Source organism: Erythrolamprus reginae, chromosome 1 (assembly GCF_031021105.1).
Source record: "Erythrolamprus reginae isolate rEryReg1 chromosome 1, rEryReg1.hap1, whole genome shotgun sequence".
NCBI lineage: Eukaryota > Metazoa > Chordata > Lepidosauria > Squamata > Dipsadidae > Erythrolamprus > Erythrolamprus reginae.
In genome coordinates, this window is record NC_091950.1 from 116,897,149 (window position 1) to 116,920,299 (window position 23,151).

General features: G+C 42.0%; 1 protein-coding gene across 4 annotated transcripts in view; it reads left to right on the forward strand.

The window, feature by feature from the left end:
- Positions 1–22,694, forward strand: part of HIPK3 (homeodomain interacting protein kinase 3) — a 95,112-nt gene extending 72,418 nt beyond the window's left edge. For all 4 annotated transcript variants that reach the window (XM_070762424.1, XM_070762440.1, XM_070762431.1 and 1 more), the window contains 8 exons: positions 4,513–4,625; positions 4,873–4,994; positions 5,084–5,236; positions 8,110–8,406; positions 9,386–9,526; positions 17,100–17,335; positions 21,356–21,483; positions 22,189–22,694. In XM_070762424.1, the coding sequence (XP_070618525.1) occupies positions 4,513–4,625; positions 4,873–4,994; positions 5,084–5,236; positions 8,110–8,406; positions 9,386–9,526; positions 17,100–17,335; positions 21,356–21,483; positions 22,189–22,662 (1,664 nt within the window). In that variant the 3' untranslated portion in view covers positions 22,663–22,694. The remainder of the gene's footprint in view (positions 1–4,512; positions 4,626–4,872; positions 4,995–5,083; positions 5,237–8,109; positions 8,407–9,385; positions 9,527–17,099; positions 17,336–21,355; positions 21,484–22,188) is intronic.
- The last annotated feature ends 457 nt before the right edge of the window (positions 22,695–23,151 follow it).

Consider the following 23,151-nt stretch of genomic DNA (forward strand, 5'->3'; position numbering starts at 1 on the left):
GCTGGTTTGAAATACTAGATCAGTGATGGTGAATCTTTTTTGCCTTGGGTGTCCAAAGAGTATGGGCAAGCACTATTGAGCATGCGTGAATGTCCACACTCATAATTCAATGCCTGGGGAGGGCGAAAACAGCTCCCCCCACCCTCTGGAGGTCCTCTGGGGGCCGGAAATGGCCTGTTTCCCAACTTCTGGTGGGCCCAGTAGGCTCATGTTTCGCGCTCCCAAAGCTCCAAAGGCTTCCCTGAAGCCAGGGGAGGGTAAAAATGCCCTTCCCTATCCCCCCTGGAGGCTCTTTGGAAGCCAAAAATGCCCTTCCAGAGCCTCTCTGTGAAGCCAAAAATCAGCTGGCTGCCACACACATGCACGTCAGAGCCGAGCTAGGGCAATGGCTCGCGTGCCAGCAGATATGGCTCCACGTGCCACCCATGGCACCCGTGCCATAGGTTTGCCATTAATGTCCGAGATAAAAGGCAGGATAAGAATCTGATACCCTAAATTATACCAGCTTTCCCCTTAAAAGCTACCTGTTCGATAGAACTGGTAACCCAGAATAGGGTGTGTGGAAGGTCTGCTGAAGGAGAGGGGATAGGAATAAATTCCCCCTTCCCTTTTATCAGCAGGATGACCTATACCTGCTGCCTTCTGCAAATGTAACAAGCCCGGTATTCCTTAAAATCCAAGCCTCTGATGGCCTTGATTATAAACTCTTGAGAAATCACTTCATTGCTTTCTTTAGTGTGCACACATATCGATGATCAGTGTTATAAGAAGATCTGGTGGTATCAATTCCATGTTCCAGATTTAAAAATGAGATTTCATTAATACCAACACAAAGAATTTTTATTGATTTAAATACATTTATGTGCCCTGGAGGAATCAAAACTTCAATACTACTTGCTTGCCATTTCAGCTAAGTTGATTGAACCCTTTGTTTGACAATTGTTATTTCATATATTTTCTTAAAAATATTGAGCTATAAAACTTACTGAAAAAAACCCTGTGGGAAATCAGTTAAATTTGTACTTTGATCCCAGTGGAATGCACAACATGATGATGATAATGATGGCAATGTGCAGTAATGCCACTGCGTATTGGAATTTGAAGGGTGTGTCTTGATTGACACTCAGTGGGTTGCTCATGAATTTAGATTAATTGTGCACCTGTTGGTACTAGTTGCTTGGGCGTGACAGAGGTTTTTGGGTCATCTTTTAGGAGAATCTTGGTCTTTTTGACTCCTCTTTCAAAGTACAGTGTTCCCTCGATTTCCGTGGGGGATGCGTTCCGAGACCCCCCGCAAAAATCGAATTTCCGTGAAGTAGAGATGCGGAAGTAAATACACCATTTTTGGTTATGGTCAGTATCACAAGCCATCCCTTAACACTTTAAACCCCTAAATTACCATTTCCCATTCCCTTAACAACCATTTACTCACCATTATTACTAGTATTCACCATTGAATAAGGCACTTAGTGATCCTGATATTTATAAGCATAATTATTTATGAACAATAATTATTTTTTTTGTTATTTATTTGCAAAAATTATTACTTTGGTGATGAAGTATGACGTCATTGGATGGGAAAAACCGTGGTATAGGAAAAAAAACCCGCGAAGTATTTTTTAATTAATATTTTTTGAAAAACCGTGGTGTAGGCTATTCGCGCAGTTCGAACCCACGAAAATCGAGGGAACACTGTATGCCCTTTATATCTTTATTATTGATGGTCAGGATTTTGATGCTAAAGTGATACAGAGTTGATGAAAATTCAATTACTGTTACATTTAAGTAGTATTGCTGCCTGCTAGAACTTGTAGCTATTTTCTGGGTGCTTAATCCCAGTACTAAAAAGGGTATCACTGAGGAGTGATGGTTTAATCCCAGTACTAAAAAGGGTATCACTGAGGAGTGATGGTTTATTTCAGCCAACACTGTTCTATAATTTGCAGCCTTCTATCTCTTTCTCTTTTCTTAATTTGCATTTTAGCCATGGTGTATGTTACTGATGCCTCCATCTGATTAAATCAACATAAAGAATGTAACCTCTTGGTGGCTGCTTAGTTTCTGTCAAATTATGCCTCCTGGAAACTTCGATTTTCCTTGTTCAGTTAAGACAGCTCGGCATACTCAGATCAGAGATGGAACACGTGCAGGAATGTTCTTGATTACTAAATTATGATTCAGTAATAACTTTGGACCCAAATACAGAGGATATGTGACTCCCAACCTCATATAACTTCTTTATAAGTAGGAAGCAATTTCTGAGTAAAGGTCTAAAACTCTTCTTTCTGTTTCTTGTTTCCATTCTTTTTTTCAAACTACTCATAGCCAAATGAAGGGAAGGGAAAACCTGCCTCTGATTTGAATGTGTCTCAAAATGTAGATGCAGATAGGCCTTGACCTAACAGCAATTTGATTAACGGTGGTTCGAATTAATGATGTCCTTAGAAAGGGTGTTTTATGGCCTGTAAAGCACTTCTGACTGTTGCAAAATAGTGCATAGCCTAGTCATGTGATTACATAAAATCTAGTTGCTTGGTAACCTGTTCACACAACCAGTTGCCTTCTTCACATGTGATCATATGATCATCTTTTACAATCTTTTCTATCAGTTTCCCCGGAAAAGTCAGTGGGGGAGGTTGCAAGTATGAGTCATCTACTGAGAGAACTCCCGGTCATATCTGGGGACTGACTGAAAGAATTACCTGCTGAAGGATTCAACTTAAGGCTTTATTGGGTTGATGAAATCTGTGTGTGAACATCTTTCTCCATTCAGGGGCTGAAAATCCCTTTTGGATTTTGGCAGGGAGGATTTTCAACTCCTCTGAGGGAAGACATATTCTCACACAGCCTGTGGCAGGCTTTCCGGGGTCTCCTCCAACCCACTGAGGCATCCTTTGCTACTTACTTGGGACCCCACCCATTTAACAAGCCATGAGGTGGCTTAACCAGGAGTGCTGACATTGCAGTTATTGAGACAAGTAGTGACATGAATGTCTTGCTTAACAACCACTTTGTTTTAACAACCACTCAGTGACCAAAATCCCAATAGTGGTCGTAAGTTATGGATAACCTGTCTATTGGGGGAAGAAAAAAGTGCTTCCTTCAGAGTTGATTCCAGTCAGTGTTGCTGCTGGAAATCTCTTATGTTTTGATCCTTGCTCTGTGAAGTACCTCAGGATTTGATTCTCTTTCCATTCCTGTTAAATAACTGTATAATACTGTTGGGTAATGGAGTTAAGTATAATTAGAGTGCTAAAGATACCCAGGTATGTATTACAACCCCTGAGTGAATTAGTGATGCTGTTGAGGTTCTGTCCCAGTGTCTGTAAGCTGTGGGGGACTAGATGGAGATGAATAGGTTTGGTTCAACTCAAGTTATGGTTGGGAGCCTTAAGGTACTTTTTGTTTTTATTTTGCACTTCACCAAGGAGCATAATTTGAGGTCCTCCTAGATTCATAACTCCTGCTTGAAGATAACTCTGGCTCTTCAGAAGGTCTTGCAACAAATCCACTTTATGAAACAATTTTGTCTCCCTCATTATTGGGAGCCTTCTTCTTCACAGCCACTTATGCCTTGATCACCTCCTTCAATGAACTTTGTGCTGTCCTTGAAGGCTTCTCAGCAGCCAATCTAGTCCATAATGTAGTAGTACAGGTAGTTATTACTACATGTTGAGCTGCATTATTTGCTGCTTAGTTTCCAGGGGCAATTCAAGGTGCTATTTGCTAATTCAAGGAGTCCTCGGAGTCCTAACACATCACGTGACACCATGACTTTGACACCCCTGCTCTAAGATCTAGATGGCCCAGTGCTTGCCTGCCTTTTGTAAGACTTTGAACGCTTATTTTTCCCACCAGGCATTGGACTAGGGCAGTGATGGCGAACCTATGGCACGGGTGCCACAGGTGGCACGTGGAGCCATATCTGCTGGTAAACAAATCATTGCCCTAGCTCAACTCCAACGTACCTGTGTGTAGCGGCCAGCTGATTTTTTTAGCTTGCACAGAGGCTCTGGGAGGGCGTTTTTGGCTTCCAGAGAGCCTCTAATGGGATGGGGGGAGGGCATTTTTACTCTCCCCCGGCTCCAGGGAAGCCTTTGGTGCCTGGGGAGTACGGCTCCAGAGGAGCCTTTGGTGCCTGGTGTGGGGGAATCGGTTTTCACCCTTCCCAAGCATTGAATTATGGGTATGGACACTCTGGCATTCGTGATAGTGTGCACACACAGTGTTTCGGCACCCAAGAGAAAAAAGATTTGCCATCACTGGACTAGGAGATCTTGTGACCTTATCTTGATTGATTCTTTTTATTTTTTTCAACTGCTTCTGACACAACATGTTTATTACTTTGTATGATTTTTGTAATTGCCGTTTGCTGTTTTTCATTGTGTTCATGGGCCTGAGTCACAAGTTAAGTGGGCGGCTCTGTAAATTATATTTGAATCTCATATAAACATTAATTTTGTTTCCTTATTATTTTGTATCATTATTAAACATTATTCTTGTCTGAATTAGGGATTCCTGCTAATCATGGGAAAACCAATGGGTACTCTGTGAGAGTAGATAATGCAGTGCCATTGGTAACACAGGCCCCAACCTTACTCCAAATAAGAGGAGTCCTCTCTCAGGTATGTCAATTACTGCAGATTTCATATATTCAGAACTGCACATATTACTTGATTCTGTTTAATTTTTAAAGTAACATGTCCATTTGTTCTGCACATAGAAAATTAAACAAATTTTTTAAACTTCACATTAAAAATATTTTATAAAAAATGAAATTGCATCTTATCAAAAACTTTAGAAAACTTTCATTCATTTTACTCCTGATAATAGTAAGATCCAACTTTAGATCTTTTTTTGTGTTTATAACAGACATGGTCTAATAGAAGTCAGCAAATATTGTTTCCTACGTGGCAACACATAACTCCTGTGGCTCCTGCTACAACACTGGCTTCTGATTCTGTGGCTGGCCCACAGAGGCTTGGAGAATGGGGGTATGTTGAAGTAGTATGCTTTGTTTTATATAATCCTTGTCTAAAGACACCACCTTTAAATAATGCTTTGTTTTCTCTGTCCTACCCAGGAAGATGATTCCTCATGGTAACCATTATAACTCAGTAATGACTCAGCCACTCTTAACCAATCAAATAACTTTATCTGCTCCTCAGCCAATCAGTGTGGGCATTGCACATGTAGTTTGGCCTCAACCCACATCTACCAAGAGAAATAAAGCAAGGTTAGTATTGAATATGATTTGTGGTTAATTTAGAAGTTATCTTATTTTCAGAATCCCTTTTAACCCTGCTGTTCTGTTCGGGTCTGTGAGACCCGAAATCAAGGTTTGAGACCCTGTAAAAAATTTTCCCTGCATATCTGAAACTTGAAATTTCATGACTTTTCATCATTTCAGGGGTTCTCTCTATGAGAATTTTTTTGGGGGGGTGGGAGGTTTCTTTCTTGCTGAAAAAAAAAACTCCCTAATGTTATGTTCCCGGGTCACCCTGACCCGGATCGAAAACTCTTCATTTGCAGTGCTTATGTTTGGTCTTTTTGAAAGCTTTTTTCACTTGGAAAGTAGTCTGAACATTTCTTCACACAATGGAATGAAAATTGAACTGAAAAAATTAATCCTTATTGGTTTATTTTGCCCATAAATGTGCCTCCCCCCCCCCCGTTTTTGTGAAAGTTTTTTCAATTTATGGATAGTTTTGCTTGCAAAATGCAGTCTATTTTACTGGAGTTGGTGTGGGAATGGTACCTTGAACATTTCTGAATATAAGAAAAATATAAAGGAACTGAAAAAAATGATTCTTACTGTTTTTTTAACATCAGAAATAAGGCCTCCCCCCCCCCCCCCTGGCTGCTTGCAACAATTTTCACTTTTTATTTTTTTATGCTCCAAATCCGAAATATTCTTTAAAATCTTACGCATTCATTTACTCAATTTAACAATGCTGATCATCAAAAAAATATTTGTGGGGGTGGGGGAAAAATTTTTTTCTTGGCAAAAAAAAAGTCACATTTACTCTGTTCGGGTCATATAGACCCAGATCAAAATGATTTTTTTTAGGTACTTGAATTTGGTCTTTTTGAAAACTTTTTCCACTGGAAAACTAGTTTGAACATTTATGAACATAATGATATGAAAATTGAACTGGAAAAATTGAGACTTATATTTTTATTTTGATCAAAAAGCCCCTCCCCCCATCCTTTTTGAATTTCGTGTCAATTTATATTTTTTAAGGCTACAAATCCCTAAGGAATTTTCCCCCAAAAGGTTTGATATACTAAATTGAACAATCCTGAACATAAGAAAAATATAAATGAACTGAAAAAAATGACTCTTATTGGTTTATTGTTTTATACTCGAGTATAAGCCTACTCGAGTATAAGCCTATTTGAGTATAAGCATGGGGGCCCATTTATGAGCAAAATAAACCAATAAGGATCATTTTTTCAGTTTAATTTTCATATCATTATGTTCAGAAAGGTTCAAGCTACCAATCCCACACCAAAATAGAATAGTAAAATAGAATGCATTTTGCAGGCAAAATTATCAATAAACTCAAAAGTTTTGATATACTAAATTGAACAATCCTAAACATAAGAAAAATAGAAATGAACTGAAAAAAAATGATTCTTATTGGTTTATTTTTGAATATAAGACCATATCATTTTATACTCGAGTATAAGCCTACTCGAGTATAAGCCTATTTGAGTATAAGCATGGGGGCCCATTTATGAGCAAAATAAACCAATAAGGATTAATTTTCTCAGTTCAATTTTCATATCATTGTGTGCAGAAATGTTCAAGCTACCAATCCCACACCAACTTTAGTAAAATAGAATGGATTTTGCAAGCAAAACTATCCATAAATTGAAAAAACTTTCACAAAAACGGGGGGGGGAGGCACATTTATGTGCAAAATAAACCAATAAGGATTAATTTTTTCAGTTCAATTTTCATTCCATTGTGTGCAGAAATGTTCAAACATGTTTCCAGGTGAAAAAAGCTTTCAAAAAGACCAAACATAAGCACTGCAAATGAAGAGTTTTCGGTCCGGGTCAGGGTGACCCGGGAACATAACATTAGGAACTTTTTTCGAACAGAACAGCAGGGTTAAAAGGGGGTAATGTATTAGAAATACTACGTACTCGTCAAGTTATTCATATGCAGTAACTGTTTATTTAGAACTTTGATGATTTTAAAAATTAAATATTGTATTACAATATAAATTTGTTCGGAACCTATTAATTAAAACCAAAGGAAGTAAGCCAACTTTCTTCTCTTAAAAGCGGTAGAATTTTCCTCTGATTTTATCTTTCCTTTTCACAGTGGCTTCAACCGTGTCTAGAGCAGAAATATACTTTGGTTGGGTTATTTTTTAAAAAACACTGATAAGCCCTAGTTAGTTGGTCCTAAATTTATGTGCATGAGGATTTATCAAGTTTGAACTATTGAAACTAGCATTATAATAATAGTCACGCTATGCCTTAGAATAGTATTAAGAATAGTCTTTCTTTTGCTGGCAGCAAGAAACACTGTAAGTGCTCTGTGGAGAAAATGTACCCCATCACTACAGAAGTTATTTACAAAGGTATGGGACATTTCAGTAATGGAGAAACCTAAGACCGGGAAGGACAGTTACAGTGGTGAACTGTGTTAAGTAATCCCTGATTCATGTCCACTGAAGTCATTAAATATAGTTCCTGGTGATTTCAGTGGATTTTGAATCTGATACAAAAATGTCTATGGTGTCCAAGCCAGCATTTCTTCATTTCTTCTTTCCTTTTTTTAATTAAAAAACAGTACTTCCAGTGTATTGTTCTACATTTCATGATGGATTCAACTCCGAACCTTGCATTCCAGCATATGAACAACCCTGCTTGTGATACACTACAGTTATCCAAAAAGTTTTCCATTATTATTTTGGAAAACGACATTTTCCATGATACCTGTATGTTCATTGTTTTATGTTTCATATACTCATTGACGTTTCAGAGTTTTATGTCGCAGCTTAAATTCATTTGGTAAAGGTAAATAAAGTTAGTGCATTTATTCTGTAAAACCATTCTTACAAAGGGTCTAAATAAATGTCTTCTTCACAGGAATAATGCATTACAAAATACCAATATCCAAAACTCGGCATTTGTATCTCCAAAGATAATTAGTATGAAGGCTGATGAAAAACTAAGTTTGGTAGAAACGCAGGACAATCATAATTCAGAGAGGCAGGAAAACAGCTATTGTATGCCATCTGTCAGGCAGGATCCTGACCCATCTGTTTCAAACAAGCAGCGCCAGGCTATCATCATTGCAGATTCGCCCAGTCCAGCAGCCAGTGTGATTACCATCAGCAGTGACACAGATGAAGATGATGCAATGCAGAGGCATTCAGTTGCAGAGTAAGTAGATGCTCCCCTTGCACTTATCTGTGGTTTGCTAGTGCTCGTAAGGTCAAGTTTGTCAATCTTATATCAATAAAGGGCTCCCCCCCTTTTAAAAAAAGGAATCAAATGGATTCCCCCCCTGCATGTTATATGCAACAGATCACTTGAACCCGCTTTTGTTACAGCTTTTTGAACTGAAATTTGCATTTATAAACTAGAAGGAATCTACTGTATATGACGAAGAAATATATGTATATGTTCATTGATATGTATTGAAAAATATTCCATGAAGAGCGTATGTGCACAGCATGATATTAACAAGCACGTATATTTTACCAAGTGACTCTTCTCCCACAGTTGCAAACATTTGTGGGAGATGCAGCCACTAAAAAGAAACTGGAGACACTGATGGAGGAAGGCAAAAGTAAATCTGACCAAGCACTGTTACAAGGTGAAGTCCGAGTCTTAGGAAGTGGTCAGAAAGGAGATGAAGTGGTGCTACTTTCCTTTTCCTCTTGTATTAGTAGGCTGTTGTCTAACTTAGTAGGGAAGAGATGGCCTGGCTACTGTGACTTAATTTTATAACATTTTCCTACTGAAGTAACTTAGATTTGCCAACTTAGATTTCCTATGATGCTTCATGGGGAAAGTCCTTTATGGGTGAAAATTGTTTCTCCAAACATGTGGGCTAATTTCTGAACGTTGTGTTACCAGGCTAGGTAATATCTTCACCGGAGTTTACAGGATGTCAGTATCAGCGTTCCTCCATTTATAAGGGCTTTGTGTGTGCAGTAGGTCTTGTGATGGGTCATGTGTGTGTCCATCAATTGAGCATAAAGTCCTTTGCGGTAATAGAGAAAACTGTTTGTACTATATTATCTGGACTTCTCCTGGTCTGTGAATCCTGATAACAACAACAACAACAGAGAAATGCATGAGGATTGAATGTTAGTAAGTATAGCATGAATATGTCCCTCATTTTTTGTTTTTTCAGATGCAAAGGAAGTCTTGATTGTGAAGCTTGCCAGAGTACATTAAATATTGACCGTGTGTGTTCATTGAGTAGTCCTGACAGCTCTTTGAGTACAAGCTCTTCTGGACAATCAAGTCCATCCCCTTGTAAGAGACCTAACAGGTAGGAATTGTAAATAATTACATCAGTGAATCATATACATTATGATGTATAGCATTAACTTTCCAATCTGGCCTAATGAGCCATGGGAGGCATAGTTCTGTGGCTCCACAAAAGATACCATATTTTTCGGAGTATAAGACACACCTTTTTCCTCCCTAAAAGAGGCTGATAATTACTCTGAATTACTGATTTTACTCTGAATGTAGCTTTTTCTCCCCAGCCCTAACTAGCTGCTAACAATGTTCCCAGCTCTTACTGGCTTGCAAGCTCTTTCATTGTTCCTCTCTCTGAATAAAGTTTTTTTTTAAAAAACCCTAACCAGGGGATAAAATAATGTGTTGGCTAAGGACGCTAGCTAAATGGATACCTGGTAAGCAGATTCTTTTCCCTGTTTTGCTCCCCAAAAATTAAGGTGCGCCTTATAATCCAGTGCGTCTTATACTCTGAAAAATACGGTACTTTGGTGCTATTTTCTTCTTTTTTGTGTCAAATTAAAACCAAGATGAATTTACATCTAACTTGCTGTTACATATGAACAGGAACTAGAGTTAATACTTCCAAATAAGACAAGTTTTGTTTGAAAATGGGTAACCATAATCTCTAGTTTTTATGTCACAGCCTCTGTTGGTTTTCTCATTTTAAATTAAGAAAGATTGGAGTATATTGTTCATGTGTATTCTGCTTTACTTACCCAAAAGCTTTCTTACAATTTTTTTGTAGGAGCTTTATGTAAGATCTAAGGATCCTAATGTTAAAGTAGCAATTCAGCAAAGCTGTAACTATGTACAACCCCCTCGTTTTAAAGCTGTAAGATGACAAAGTTCTTGTGCTTTTGAATTCAGTGAATTGATTTTATTACATATATTTAAAATATAAATTATTATACTGTATTTTGAATTGTTCAACAGAGAGGATGAATATGAGCAGTTTTGTGTTCAGTTGGAAGTGTGATCATTTAAAGACATATAAAATTATCATGCTACTCTGGAAATTGCCATGACAACTAGGTTATGCTAATTTTTTTTTAAAAGACATTGGTATTACTAAAGCTGAAGCAAATGCTTGACTTTTTTTGTTGAAAAAATAAAACAAAAATCTTAATTGTTAGGTTAAAGACCATCACCATATTTTTTGACCCTCTTACCAGCATTGAGTGACTACAGTTTATATATTTTTTAAAGTCATCTTTTTTCTGCTGCTAATAACAACCAATTAGATTTGGTTATATGAGAACATCATTTAAGATAAATGAAATTAGTAGTTGCTAGGAAGAAGAGCTATTTTGAATAGTTAATAGCTCTGATGCTGTAGCTGAACAGGACTGAAAAAAAGCTGCTACAGTACTGCTTTAATAATGACGGATGGCATGCTGCATCTAGGGTTTGCTGAAGACTTCCCCAAGCAAAATCTGCATTTTCTTCCTTTCTTTAGCTGTGATTGGTGATCCAGCTAAATTGGGTCCTCACTCAGTAAATTAATTTTTTTTAAAATTTGCTTAGAATTATCCTTTTTCATAATTGAGGAAAGAAAACATTCTCCAATGCACTTGCAAGGAGAGTCCAAGATGGGTTATACTTCAGTCTGATTGGTAGGGACTGAGTTTTAATTTAAATAATTACTAGGCAGGCACCGCCTCCCCCCTTAGCCCTCCAGTCTAAAAAACTCAGTCGCAGTAAAGGGACGCCTGAGTTACCTCTCGAGTAAAATTATTGTATTTTTGCTGTTTATTTTGTATTGCACTAACCTTTGCATTTTATTTCCTTTTCCTTTAGGTGCAGACGGGGAATTATTGCCTCGGGCGGGCCTGGGTTCCAAACCTCCCGTGGGTTTCACCCAGTTGCCTGCAGCTCCTCCCTACCCAAACCACCCAGCACAGAGAGATTCCAACGAGCTGCCTTTATGGGTGCGGGAGTGAGCGCCCGGGTGACCTACCTCCGAGGTGGCACCCGGAGGACGAGGAAGTGGCTGACGCCTCGGGGGGTCCGTCCCCCCCTTGGCGAATAAGCCACCGGCCGAGCGTTGGCGCTTCTCTCCAGCGGCCGCGGGGGGGGAGGAAGCTACCCCCCCCTTCCCCCGACGACGGCAGGCGAGAGCCGATCCAGCCATCTATTCAGGGAAGCGGCGGATCGGCTCGAAAGGAGGATTCCAAGGCGATCGCAAGAGGCGGGAGGGGCCGGCTTCCCGCCCGCCGGTGAGGCTGCGATCAGTTGCCAGGGCAACGGCCCGCGGCCATCTTGGCTGCACTGACGCAGCAAAGGGCGGCAGCCATCTTGGGAAGGTCTGAAACCTCCCGGCTGCAGTTTCCCGCCCACAGGCTGCTGCGTTGCCATAGAAACCGGCCGGCGGCCATGTTGATGAGGTCGCCGGCTCGGAACTGAACTCAGCCACACCCCTTACCGAGGCTGGCAGGGAGAGCACGCAGGCGCAGAGAGGAACACTCCTGGCCTTTCGCTTTCATTTCTGAGAGACTGTCCTTGCTTACACGGGGCCCCGTGGACAACGCAAGAGTTTCAAACTAATATTATAAAATCGTGAGTGTTACCTGGGGGCATGGCTGACCAAGCAGCACAGGTTGGGGAGGAGACCACCCCTACTAGGCCCAGTACCCCCAAGGAGAAAGCCTCAAAGTCAAAATCCAAATCTGCACAGAGCTCTTCACTAAGGGATGCAGAGAAGCGCATCAGAGCTCTTGAAAAACAACTAGAGGCCTCACAGAGAGCAGCAGGGCCGGCTGTGCATACAAATCAGCAGGCACCTGCCAATACCTCCATTTCACCCCCTATGTTTCACCAAGGGGCAGCAACCTCAGTCTCAGAGGGGGATTGGTCCCCAGAAAGAGGGAGCCAGGCCTGGATACCACCCAGGCCCGAGCCATTTGGCCTGGGGAGACAAGCTGCGGGGTGGCCTTCTAATTACCCCCCCTCTCAGACCTCGCAACACGCTCAGACAGCCACCTTTACCCCTACGGCGGCAGGCCTTCGCAATACCCATGATACCCACTTATACGGGCCTGTTCAAGTCTTCCCTCTTCAAGGTGCTCCTGAATAAGGCAAAGCTGACTATTGATCAGGCTGGTGAGAGCGGCCAAGCGGTGCCTCCGGAGGCATCCCAGCCAACAGGAGGCCTGTTTATCTTCCCTAAACAGGAGACCGTAAACATCCCGTCTTCCCACCTGTTCCTGGAGACCATTCAGCGACCGTGGGAAAATCCAGCAGCGGCTCAGGGCCCCTCCAACCTTGACCGTAAATTCTACACCTTTGACCAACAGATGGAGGAGCTGTTGGAATTCCCAGCCGTGGACAAGCCCGTAACGGGCCTTGTGTCTAACGCCCTAGTACCTTCTGAGTCGCAAGAAGGCCTGAAGGCTGAGGACAAGCGGGCAGAGAACGTGGCTCGCAGAACCCACCAGATGGCAGCCTGGGCCGTACGAGCCGCTTCGGCAGCCTCGTTTTTTAATAGGGCCATGCTCCTCTGGATTAAGGAGATCCAGGCTAGGGCCGACCCAGAGGACGGAAGACTCCGTCAGGACCTCAACAAACTGCTGGCGGCCACCGAATTTTCGGCGGATGCCACGGTCAACGCTGCCAAGTTCGCTTCACGAGCAATGGCCTCTTCTGTGGCCTCGCGCAGACTCATTTGGCTCCGCAGCTGGCAGGCGGATGTCAAGTCCAAGTGGAGTCTTGCCTCCGCCTCGTTCAAGGGGAAGAAGTTGTTCGGGGAGGTCCTTGACGATGTCCTGATCGAGGACAAGGATAAAAAGAAGGTGATGCCCAGGGCCAACAGACGGCAGGATAGGCGGTCCACCCCCTATCAACGTCGTCAGCCCTTTCGAGCAGAGCCCTCCTCGTCCAACTCCCAGACAACGAGGCCGTACTTCCAGGGCTCCTTCAACCAGGGAGCCTTTAGGTCAGACAGGTCCTATCAGACGGACCGAGGCAGATCGTACCAAGGTCGCCGCCCCTTCAGAGGAGGTAACAGGGGCTTTAGGAAGAACAAGTGACTTTCAGAGAGACACCCCACTAGGCGGCAGACTGCGGTTCTTCCCCGACATCTGGAGAACCACAGCCGCAGACGCATGGGCGGTATCCACGGTTTCCCAGGGCCTGAGGATCGAATTCATCCGGCCTCCCCCCCATCGCTTCCTACCTTGCCGTACCCCGTCAGACTTTCAGAAGAGAAAACTCCTATGCCAAGAAGTATCTCACCTCCTAGAGATAGGGGCCATAGAGGAGGTACCCTTGGCCCAGCAAGGCAGGGGATTCTATTCGGCAATATTTCTTGTACCAAAATCCTCAGGAGGAGTGCGAATGATCCTCAATCTCCGACAGTTGAACCTCTACGTGAAATACCGGAGATTCAGAATGCACTCACTAAAAACTATTCTGGCCTCCATAAGACACAGGGATTTTATGACGTCAATAGACTTGAAAGAAGCCTACCTGCACGTTCCCATCTTCCCACATCACAGGCAATTCCTGCGATTTTACCTAGACGACAGACACTTCCAATACAGGGCGATGCCTTTTGGACTATCCTCCGCCCCCAGGACATTTACGAAATTACTGGACGTCCTCACGGCCAGTCTCAGACGACAGTCGGTACGCGTGATGGCGTATCTAGACGATATTGTCATTCTGTCGAGAACCAGAGAACAGGCATGCAGAGACGCTCAACTGACAATACAGACACTGCAAGACCATGGCTTTACAGTCAACTGGTCAAAGAGCCAACTAACTCCCACACATCGGCTTGCCCACCTGGGCACCACTATAGACTCCAACCTGGGTGCGGTTTTCCTGTCCCAGGAAAGACAAAGAACAATCAGGACTCTGATAAGAGAGCTGGGACCTCAGCAATATCCCACTCTTGCCCTTTTATCGAAAATCCTAGGAACCTTAGTTTCCTGCATAGATATAGTGCCATGGGCGAGACACCATTTACGCCCACTCCAATGGTTCCTGCTCCCCTATCAAAGGCAAAAGACCAGTCACTCTCTCAGGAGAGTCCCCCTCAGTACCAGAGTACGCACCTCCCTGCAATGGTGGAGGTCCCCTTCTCTGACCAAAGGATCCTTATTTCTGGACAAGGAGCTTATTACAATAACAACCGATGCCAGCTTGACAGGGTGGGGAGCACATCTCTCTTCACACATGGTTCAGGGACTCTGGGAGCCTCAAGACCTACAAGAGATCAATATAAATTTCCTAGAGTTGAAGGCTGTTTCATTGGCCCTCCACAGCCTTGCCCATCTAGTACGGGGTCAACATGTACGCATCCTGACCGACAACGTTTCCACACGGTCCCACATCAACCGACAAGGGGGAACACGGTCACGGAGATTAATGAAGGAATCAACATCACTCCTCAGATGGGCAGAAGGGAATCTAGCCTCGCTTTCAGCGGAACACATTTCCGGAGTAGAGAATGTGTGGGCGGACTGGCTCAGCCGCCAGACGCTCGACCCGGGCGAGTGGCGACTGGATCCCAGGATTTTCCAGGAGGTGGTAAGGAGATTTGGGGAACCAGTGATAGACTTGTTTGCAACAAACCTAAACACCCAACTTCCTCGCTTCTTCGCTCGATTTCCCAACCCGGGCGCGGAAGGGGTGGATGCCCTGACACTTCGATGGCCTCAAGGTCTTCTTTATGCGTTCCCTCCTCTGTCCATCCTCCCCAAAGTGATTCGGAAAATTCTGGAGGAGAGAGCAGAAGTGATACTGATAGCCCCGTTTTGGCCCCGGCGCATCTGGTTCGCAGACCTAGTGCAACTGTCGAGGTCACCCAATTGGAGGATACCGGACCAACGGATCTCCCTGACACAGGGGTCCTTCTCTCATCCGGAGCCACAGTGGTGGCATCTAACCGTGTGGCGCTTGAGCGGGAATATCTAAAACGCCAGGCCCTACCGGACACAGTCATTGACACCATACAAGCCGCCCGTAGACCATCTACAAGGAGAATCTACCAGGCAACTTGGGCTACCTTCCATAAGTTCTGTGAGCAAAAGGAGGTAGATCCTCAGACGGCGTCGCCGCAGGTAATCTTATCATTCCTGCAAGCTGGCCTGGAAAAGGGCCTTGCCCCTAACACCTTACGCCGCCATGTTGCCGCTCTGGCCACCATCCTTTCCACAGACAGTTACCGTTCCCTTACCAGACATCCATGGATCAGGGATTTTCTGAAGGGAGCGACCAATCTCAAACCACCAGTGATTCATCGTTTTCCTTCCTGGGACCTCCCCTTGGTGTTGCACGCACTGACAGGTCCCCCCTTTGAACCTATCCGTCAGATATCGTTAAGGTTGTTGACCCTAAAGACCGCGTTCCTGGTTGCAATCACTTCAGCCAGGAGGGTTTCGGAGATTGCTGCCTTGTCAACAAGACCAGACCTTTGCCGCTTTGATCCCAACAGGGTAGTCCTTAGATTAGATCCGGCATTTATACCCAAGATAAACACGTCCTTTCACAGGACTCAGGATATCATCCTTCCGGACTTCTGTGCTCGTGGGACTCATCCGTCTATATTACGATGGCATAAGCTGGACGTAAGACGAGCCTTAAAGATTTACGTTCGAAGGACTAAGGATGTTAGAACGACAGAAGCCCTGTTCGTGTCCTTTGCCACCAGAACTATGGGCACTAAGGTGTCTTCTCAGACTATCAGCCGATGGTTGAGGGAATGTATTGCTGAGGCATACAGGACTAAGGGATCCCCAATTCCTTCGGGGATAACGGGACATTCTACTCGAAGTGCGGCAGCTTCATCGGCCTGGAGGACCCAGGCCTCGTTGGAGGACATATGTAGAGCAGCCACGTGGGCAGCTCCATCAACGTTTATCAAACATTATAGAATTGACTCCTTTGCTTCGGAGGAAGCAGCATTTGGGAGGAGGGTACTGCAAGGGGTATGTTCTTATGTGGAACCCCTGGTCTAGTCTTGCCCCTCCCTGTGATCGTAACTTGGGTATATCCCATCTTGGACTCTCCTTGCAAGTGCATTGGAGAAAGACCGTTGAACTTACCTGAACGGTCTTCTCGATGCACTGCAAGGAGAGTCCAAACCCTCCCGACTCTGAGACCAGGGTTTCTGTGGGGTTTGAGCTATATGGTTACAGTTTCATGTTGACAGTTCAATTGTTTAATAAATGTTTTTTGCTTTACTGCTCCTTCGCCTTACTTTAGACTGGAGGGCTAAGGGGGGAGGCGGTGCCTGCCTAGTAATTATTTAAATTAAAACTCAGTCCCTACCAATCAGACTGAAGTATAACCCATCTTGGACTCTCCTTGCAGTGCATCGAGAAGACCGTTCAGGTAAGTTCAACGGTCTTTTTTTTTGGTACTCATCTAATATCTTTAAATTTTGAAGATGCAGAAATGTTTCTTAGTAGTTCCTGCTGCAAAAATCATATTTAAAAAATACATGTGAAAGTTTTGATTGTTAATTTCAGTCTCAGTTCCTTTCTGAAAGTCAAAATATTAAATGTGAAAGAATGTCTGGTATTTGGTTTAATGGGTTTTGAGTATATCCCTACGTAACAGATAAATTCTTAGTGATGTTTTCCTTTGTATTATAGCATATCAGATGATGAACAGGAAAGTGGCTGTGATACTGTGGATGGTTCCCCCAGCTCTGACTCTTCAGGCCATGACAGCCCATTTCTAGCAAATCGTTTTTCAGAAGCCTCCAATAAAAAAACAGAAACCAGGACCTCTGCTAACCTAGAAGCCAAACCAACTGTATGCACTGTGGTTGTGCCACCAATAAGGATACAGAACAGGTTAAATATAGACGGGCAAATGACAAACTCAGGTACTTCGGGGGAAAGGGTGGGGTTATTTTCTGAGTCAGTCTAATGCTGATTGCTTCCATATAGTTGATGAATTAAAAACTGCTTAGGCAATTGATTATTTTTGTTTTCTCCATTGCTCCCAAATCCTCTAAAAGATTGTTTCTCTGGAAAATGAGGATGTCCTATGTGAAAGCTTTACATCAAAGACTTTGAGCAATGGGCATCTATCATTTGTAAGTTTATGCTAGAAAATGTTAGAAAGTGCAGGGAAAGTTTTCTGCAGGATGGATCTGGCATGCCATGAACACGAACTGCTTCATCGTTGACAGTTCTTCTGGAGAGGTTTTACTGGAACAAAAACAGCAAGGAAAGGAGAAGATTTACAGTCTCGACTTACAAACAGAATTATGAGTGGAATTTCCATTGCAAGTTGTGGGCTGAGTCAGATTTTACCACAATTATTACAGCAATTATTAAACAAATCACTGCACTAACTAAACAAATTACATGGTTGTTAAAGAAATCCAGGTTCACCAATGGGCGTTTTTTGCTGGACAATAGCAAAATAAATAAATAAATAAAATTTGCAAATCCTGATCTTGTAGTCACAGGATGCTGTAGCTGGTGCTAAATCCAAGCACCTGAATTGCGATCACATGACCATATGGATCTTGTGAGGGTTTATAAGTGCAAGTACAGGTCATAACACACTTTTTCCAAGGCTGCTGTAACTTTGAATTGCCATTAAGTGGCTGCAAGTTGAAGTTTACCTGTTTGATATGTGTATCAATGTTCCCTCTAATTTTTTTTCCGTGTGGGTGGAAAAGTATAACGTCTGAGCAGCATATTTTCATGCCTGGGCATGGGTCGATTAGAAACAAAAGGGAGTCACGTGACCTCAGGACACACACCAACGGTCATAAATATGAAATGGCAGCAAAGTTTTGACCCTGTGATCATCGGGCTGCTGCAAAGGTCCTAAGTGTGAAAAGGGTGCATAAGTCACTTTTTTCAGGGCCGTTGCGACTTTGAATGGTCAGTAAATGAACCGTTGTAAGTCGAGGACAACCTGCCTTCCCCCCTAGATGTTTTCTGTGGAGCTTCAAAATGGGACTCCTGATCCGCTGATCTTCTTCTAAAAGGGTGCACTGGTCAGACGGATAATCCTCAACTTCTGTTCTGACCCCAGTGGAGGCCAACCTTTCTATCTCCTGAGTAAGACGGTTATTAAGTGAGTTCTGCCTCACTTAACCACCTTTCGTTGAATCCCTGCAGCTGCTTGTCAGAAGATCCCAAAAGATGTTCACATAACTATGGGACATTGCCACCATCATAACTACGTTGTCAAGTGTTCAAAGTTTTATCCAATAACCCCTTATTTTTCTAACAAGGAAGAATAGAAAGAATAAAATGGAAAAGGGGATTAAAAGGGGATACAAAAAAGAAAAAAGAAAAGGGTTTGGTGCAAAGTTCTGCTCAGATTAAAGAAATTGGAGTTGGAGAAGGGTTGATTAAGCTTGGAGTATTGTTTTGTTTGCTCTTTTTTTAACTTTAATAATTTTTTCTATTTAGATATATGAATTTAGGAATTGCTGATCTGTTTTAATAAAGTTAGAAGTATTGATTATAATAAGATATGTAGTAGGTGATACTGATTTGGATTAATGCATAAATGGAATTGAATTTAGAATTGTTGGGGAGATTAATGGTATTATTGATTTTTAATTGATTGAAAATAGAGAATATTTAGACTTTTTTCCCCTTTTTTCTTTTCTCAAATTGACTGAAATTTAAGATTAATAATTAAGTAAGAAATGTAGATAAGTATTAATTGGCTAAATGTTAGATGGTCTGAAATAATTTTTAAATTTGGGATTAGGTAAATGTACTATTTAGAGGGGGGAAGAAGTCTGAAATTCATATATGTTTATGTTTTGTTTTTAATTTTCTTTTGTTAACATTTGATTGGCTATACAAGGTTTTCTTGGTTTACAGAAAAATATATAAAGAAAGAAGCACTTTGGCATAATGGTTAATAAGTTAGAAATAAAATTGATGTACTTTTTGAAGGAACATTAAGGAGGGAATTTAATTAAAATAAAATGTAATGTAACTGGATGACAAAAATTAGAAAAAAAACTTTTGCAACTTTTTTGATGATTGATATTAGTTACTAATAAAATACTTCATTTTATTCATGGAAAATTAGATGGTACACTCTATTGTTTGAATGTTGAGAGAAATATTTTTAAAAATTACACACATACCCCCAAAAAGTCTTTTTTTCCTCTGTCCTTCAATTCAATTCATTCTTCCTCCTTCCTTCCTTGTTCTCTCCATTTCTCCTTCCCTCCCTCCTTCCTTCCTCTCCACTTCTCTTTCCCTCTCTTTTTCCCTTTTCTTTCTCTCCACTTCTCTCTCTCTTTTCCCTCTTTTCCCTCCCCTCCAGGTCTCTCTCATTTCTGTGTACTTCTCCCTCCCCCCTTCTCTCTCTCTCATTTGTTTCTCCTCCCTTTTTGCTCTCATTTCTTATTTTTTATTATTTCTCTCACCTTCCTTTCTGTTTTTTTCTCGCTTTGATTTCCCTTTTTCTTTCTCTCGGGCTGCAGCATTGGGGTGAGAGCTGATGGAGTGAGCCCCCTCACGCCGATCAAGGCTGTCCCATGGGCTTTCTCAAACATCTGGATAGACAGAGTGCTGATGCACGCCTGCTTTTCCTCAGCTGTCGCCGCGCACCCCATAAGCTCCATCAGCCCCCATACCAATCCTGCAGTCCGGAGCCAGGAGAGGTAATTTCCTCCTCCAAGGAGAAGAAAGAAAAAAGAAAAACCCTCCTGCCGCGGGCTTTCTTAAGCGTTGCCTGGTTTTCCTCAGCTGCCGCCACATGTCATTTGCCCAGGGAGGCGTTTCTCGCGGGGTCCCTGCCGGCAACACCCCCATTTTGGATGCCTGTGGCAACTATCCGCCCCTATCCAAACTGGAGGGGGGTGCCGACAAGGACCCAGGGAGAAACACCTTCTGCCGGGTAAGTGTGGCGGCAGCTAGCGGCAGCTATGGGGAAGTGGAAGGGCATCCCTTGGCGCTCAAGAAAATCCACGGGGCGGCCTTGATCGATGCAAGGGGGATGGCCTTCATCAGCCTCCCCCCAATCTTCTGCCTTCAAATGGGAAGTCGCAGGGGAGATGGGCGCGCGTGACGGCAGAGCCGGAGAAGCCGGGGCTTTCTCCCCTGCCGACAGCTTGGGAGGGAGGGATCAGCTGTCGGTCGGGGAGAAACCGCGCCGGCTCCGTGCCGGCTTAGAAAACTCTGGGCTGTCCTTAGGACCATAGGACCAGAATATCTCCAATGACCAGTTAGGTCCCACAGAGTTGGCCTTCTCCGGGTCCCGTCAACTAAACAATGTCAGCTGGCAGGACCAAGGGGAGGAGCCTTCTCTGTGGCGGCCCCGACCCTTTGGAACCAGCTCCCCCCAGAGATTAGGATTGCACCCACCCTCCTTGCCTTTTGTAAACTTCTTAAGACCCACCTCTGCCATCAGGCATGGGGGAATTGAGACATCTCCCCTGGCCTATATATTTTATGCATGGTATGTTTGTGTGTATGTTTTATTTTAAATAATTTTTTAAAAGTTTTTTAATTATTAGATGTTACCGTATATTGTTCTTATTATTGCTGTGAGCCGCCCTGAGTCTATGGAGAGGGGCGGCATACAAATCTAATAAATAATAATAATAATAATAATAATAATAATAATAATAATAATAATAATTTGCCTGCGCCACAGCGCGCTACGCAGCTTAGAGGGAACATTGATGTGTATGTCTTTCCACTCACTCAGATTTTATATAGTAATGAAGCCAATTAAAGTCTATGTAATCCTTCCCCACCCTCCCCCCAAATAATCAGCATTGGTGAAGTCTTCATCCCAAAACCTACAAAATTTTTTAGTTACGTTTAACATCAGCAATGAATAGGAAATTTTATTTTACTTGGATTAATGAACAAAATTTTAGAAGTAACCCTGTTTGTATTTTTCTTAGTTAATACCTGCCAACCGCTGGTAAAACGTCGATCTGCTCGTGTAAAAAACAACCATTCTTCTGGCTTGGGTAATCGTCAGCGAAAATTTGTGTCAGCATTCCATCAGCAGCATTCAAACCTCAGCCAAGTATGTGTGAGAATATTCTATTACAAATACAATTTTCCAATTCATTTGGGCTGCTCATTTTAATCTAAACAAGTCAAGAGTAACATCAATACAACGTATTTTCTATGACTGTTTCTAGTTATTGAATATTTCTCTTTTACCAGCTATGACATATGCTGCACAAATTTGTATCTATAGGGCAAGATATAGCCCAGATTCCGGAAGGAGTTGGGCGGCTTATAAATCACAAAACAAACAAATAAATTGTGCTCAAATCTTGAAGATTCTTAATTTAGCTCTATATAAGCTATTGTTTCAGTTTAATTAGATGCATCACATATATCTGAATGGAATGAACTCATTGTAGGAAATATATTTTGTATGAATGTATGCACACATGTGCAAGCTGGAAAATATTTTTTTTTCTTTCATAATGCTCAAAATTGGAATAACCTAATAAAATATAATAGGAGTTCACTCAAAGTAGATAGGAAAATACTATTGTCCAATGGGTTGGATATGCATTTGGTCATTTTTGGAAACTTCAAATGGATATTAAACCTACAAAAACATTTTTACCTCATTGTGTTTGGGATGGTATATATTAGTAAGAAAAGGAATAAACATATTTCTCATGGTATTTAGGGCTGCATTAGTAGGATAGAGAGAAAGGATTAATTTCTCTTTTAAAATTAACTAGTATTTCTCTTCAACTTCCTTGAACAGGTTCAGCCATTTGGATCTGGGTCTCAGGAGTGGAATGGAAACTGTGGTCATTGGAGGCAGCAGACATTCATCCCAAATAATGTTGCTGGTCATGCATTCTCTCTTTCACATGGAAGTCCCACTCATACTTCAGTTCATGCACAATTGGCTGGAAATACACATCTTGGAGGACAGCCTGCAATTCTACCTTACCCATCATCTACATCCCTCAGTACTGCTGCACCTGTGGCCCACATTTTTGCATCACCATGTACCTCAAGACCAATATTACATCATCCCAGTTACAGTATTTCTCATCACAGTGGCATAATTCATCAGATCCCGGTGGGCATAAATCCCCGACTACTGCCTTCCCCAAACATTCAACAGACTCGATATAAACCAATTTTCCCACCACATTCTTACATTGCATCACCTGCTTACACAGGATTTCCACTGAGTCCAACAAAACTCAGCCAATATCCATTTATGTGAGACTCAAATTACAGTATGTTGTCAAAGAATATATATATATATATATATATATATATATATATATATTATATATATATATTATATATATATATATATATATATATATATATATGATATATATATATATATACATGATATATATATATATCACACATACATAGATATATACATAGATATATAGAAAGAAATGTGATTTGAGAGGAAAACATGGTATTTAATAAATATTAGCCATGGCACAAGAAAAAAAATGATTTTTTAAAATCATGTTAGACTTGGGTGCAATTTAAATAACCTTGAGCTTTAACTCACTTTTAATGTGTGTTTTGCACATTTGGTATAAATTTGTCTTTAGTCATGTTACCTTCTTATGAAATAACTCCAAACAGGTGACTTAAGGGGGTAAAAATTCAGTTTTGCTCCTACTATTTTTATAAAATTGCCTTCTGATCTAGTGCGAGGCACTTCTACATTTGGGAAGCCATTGAGTGT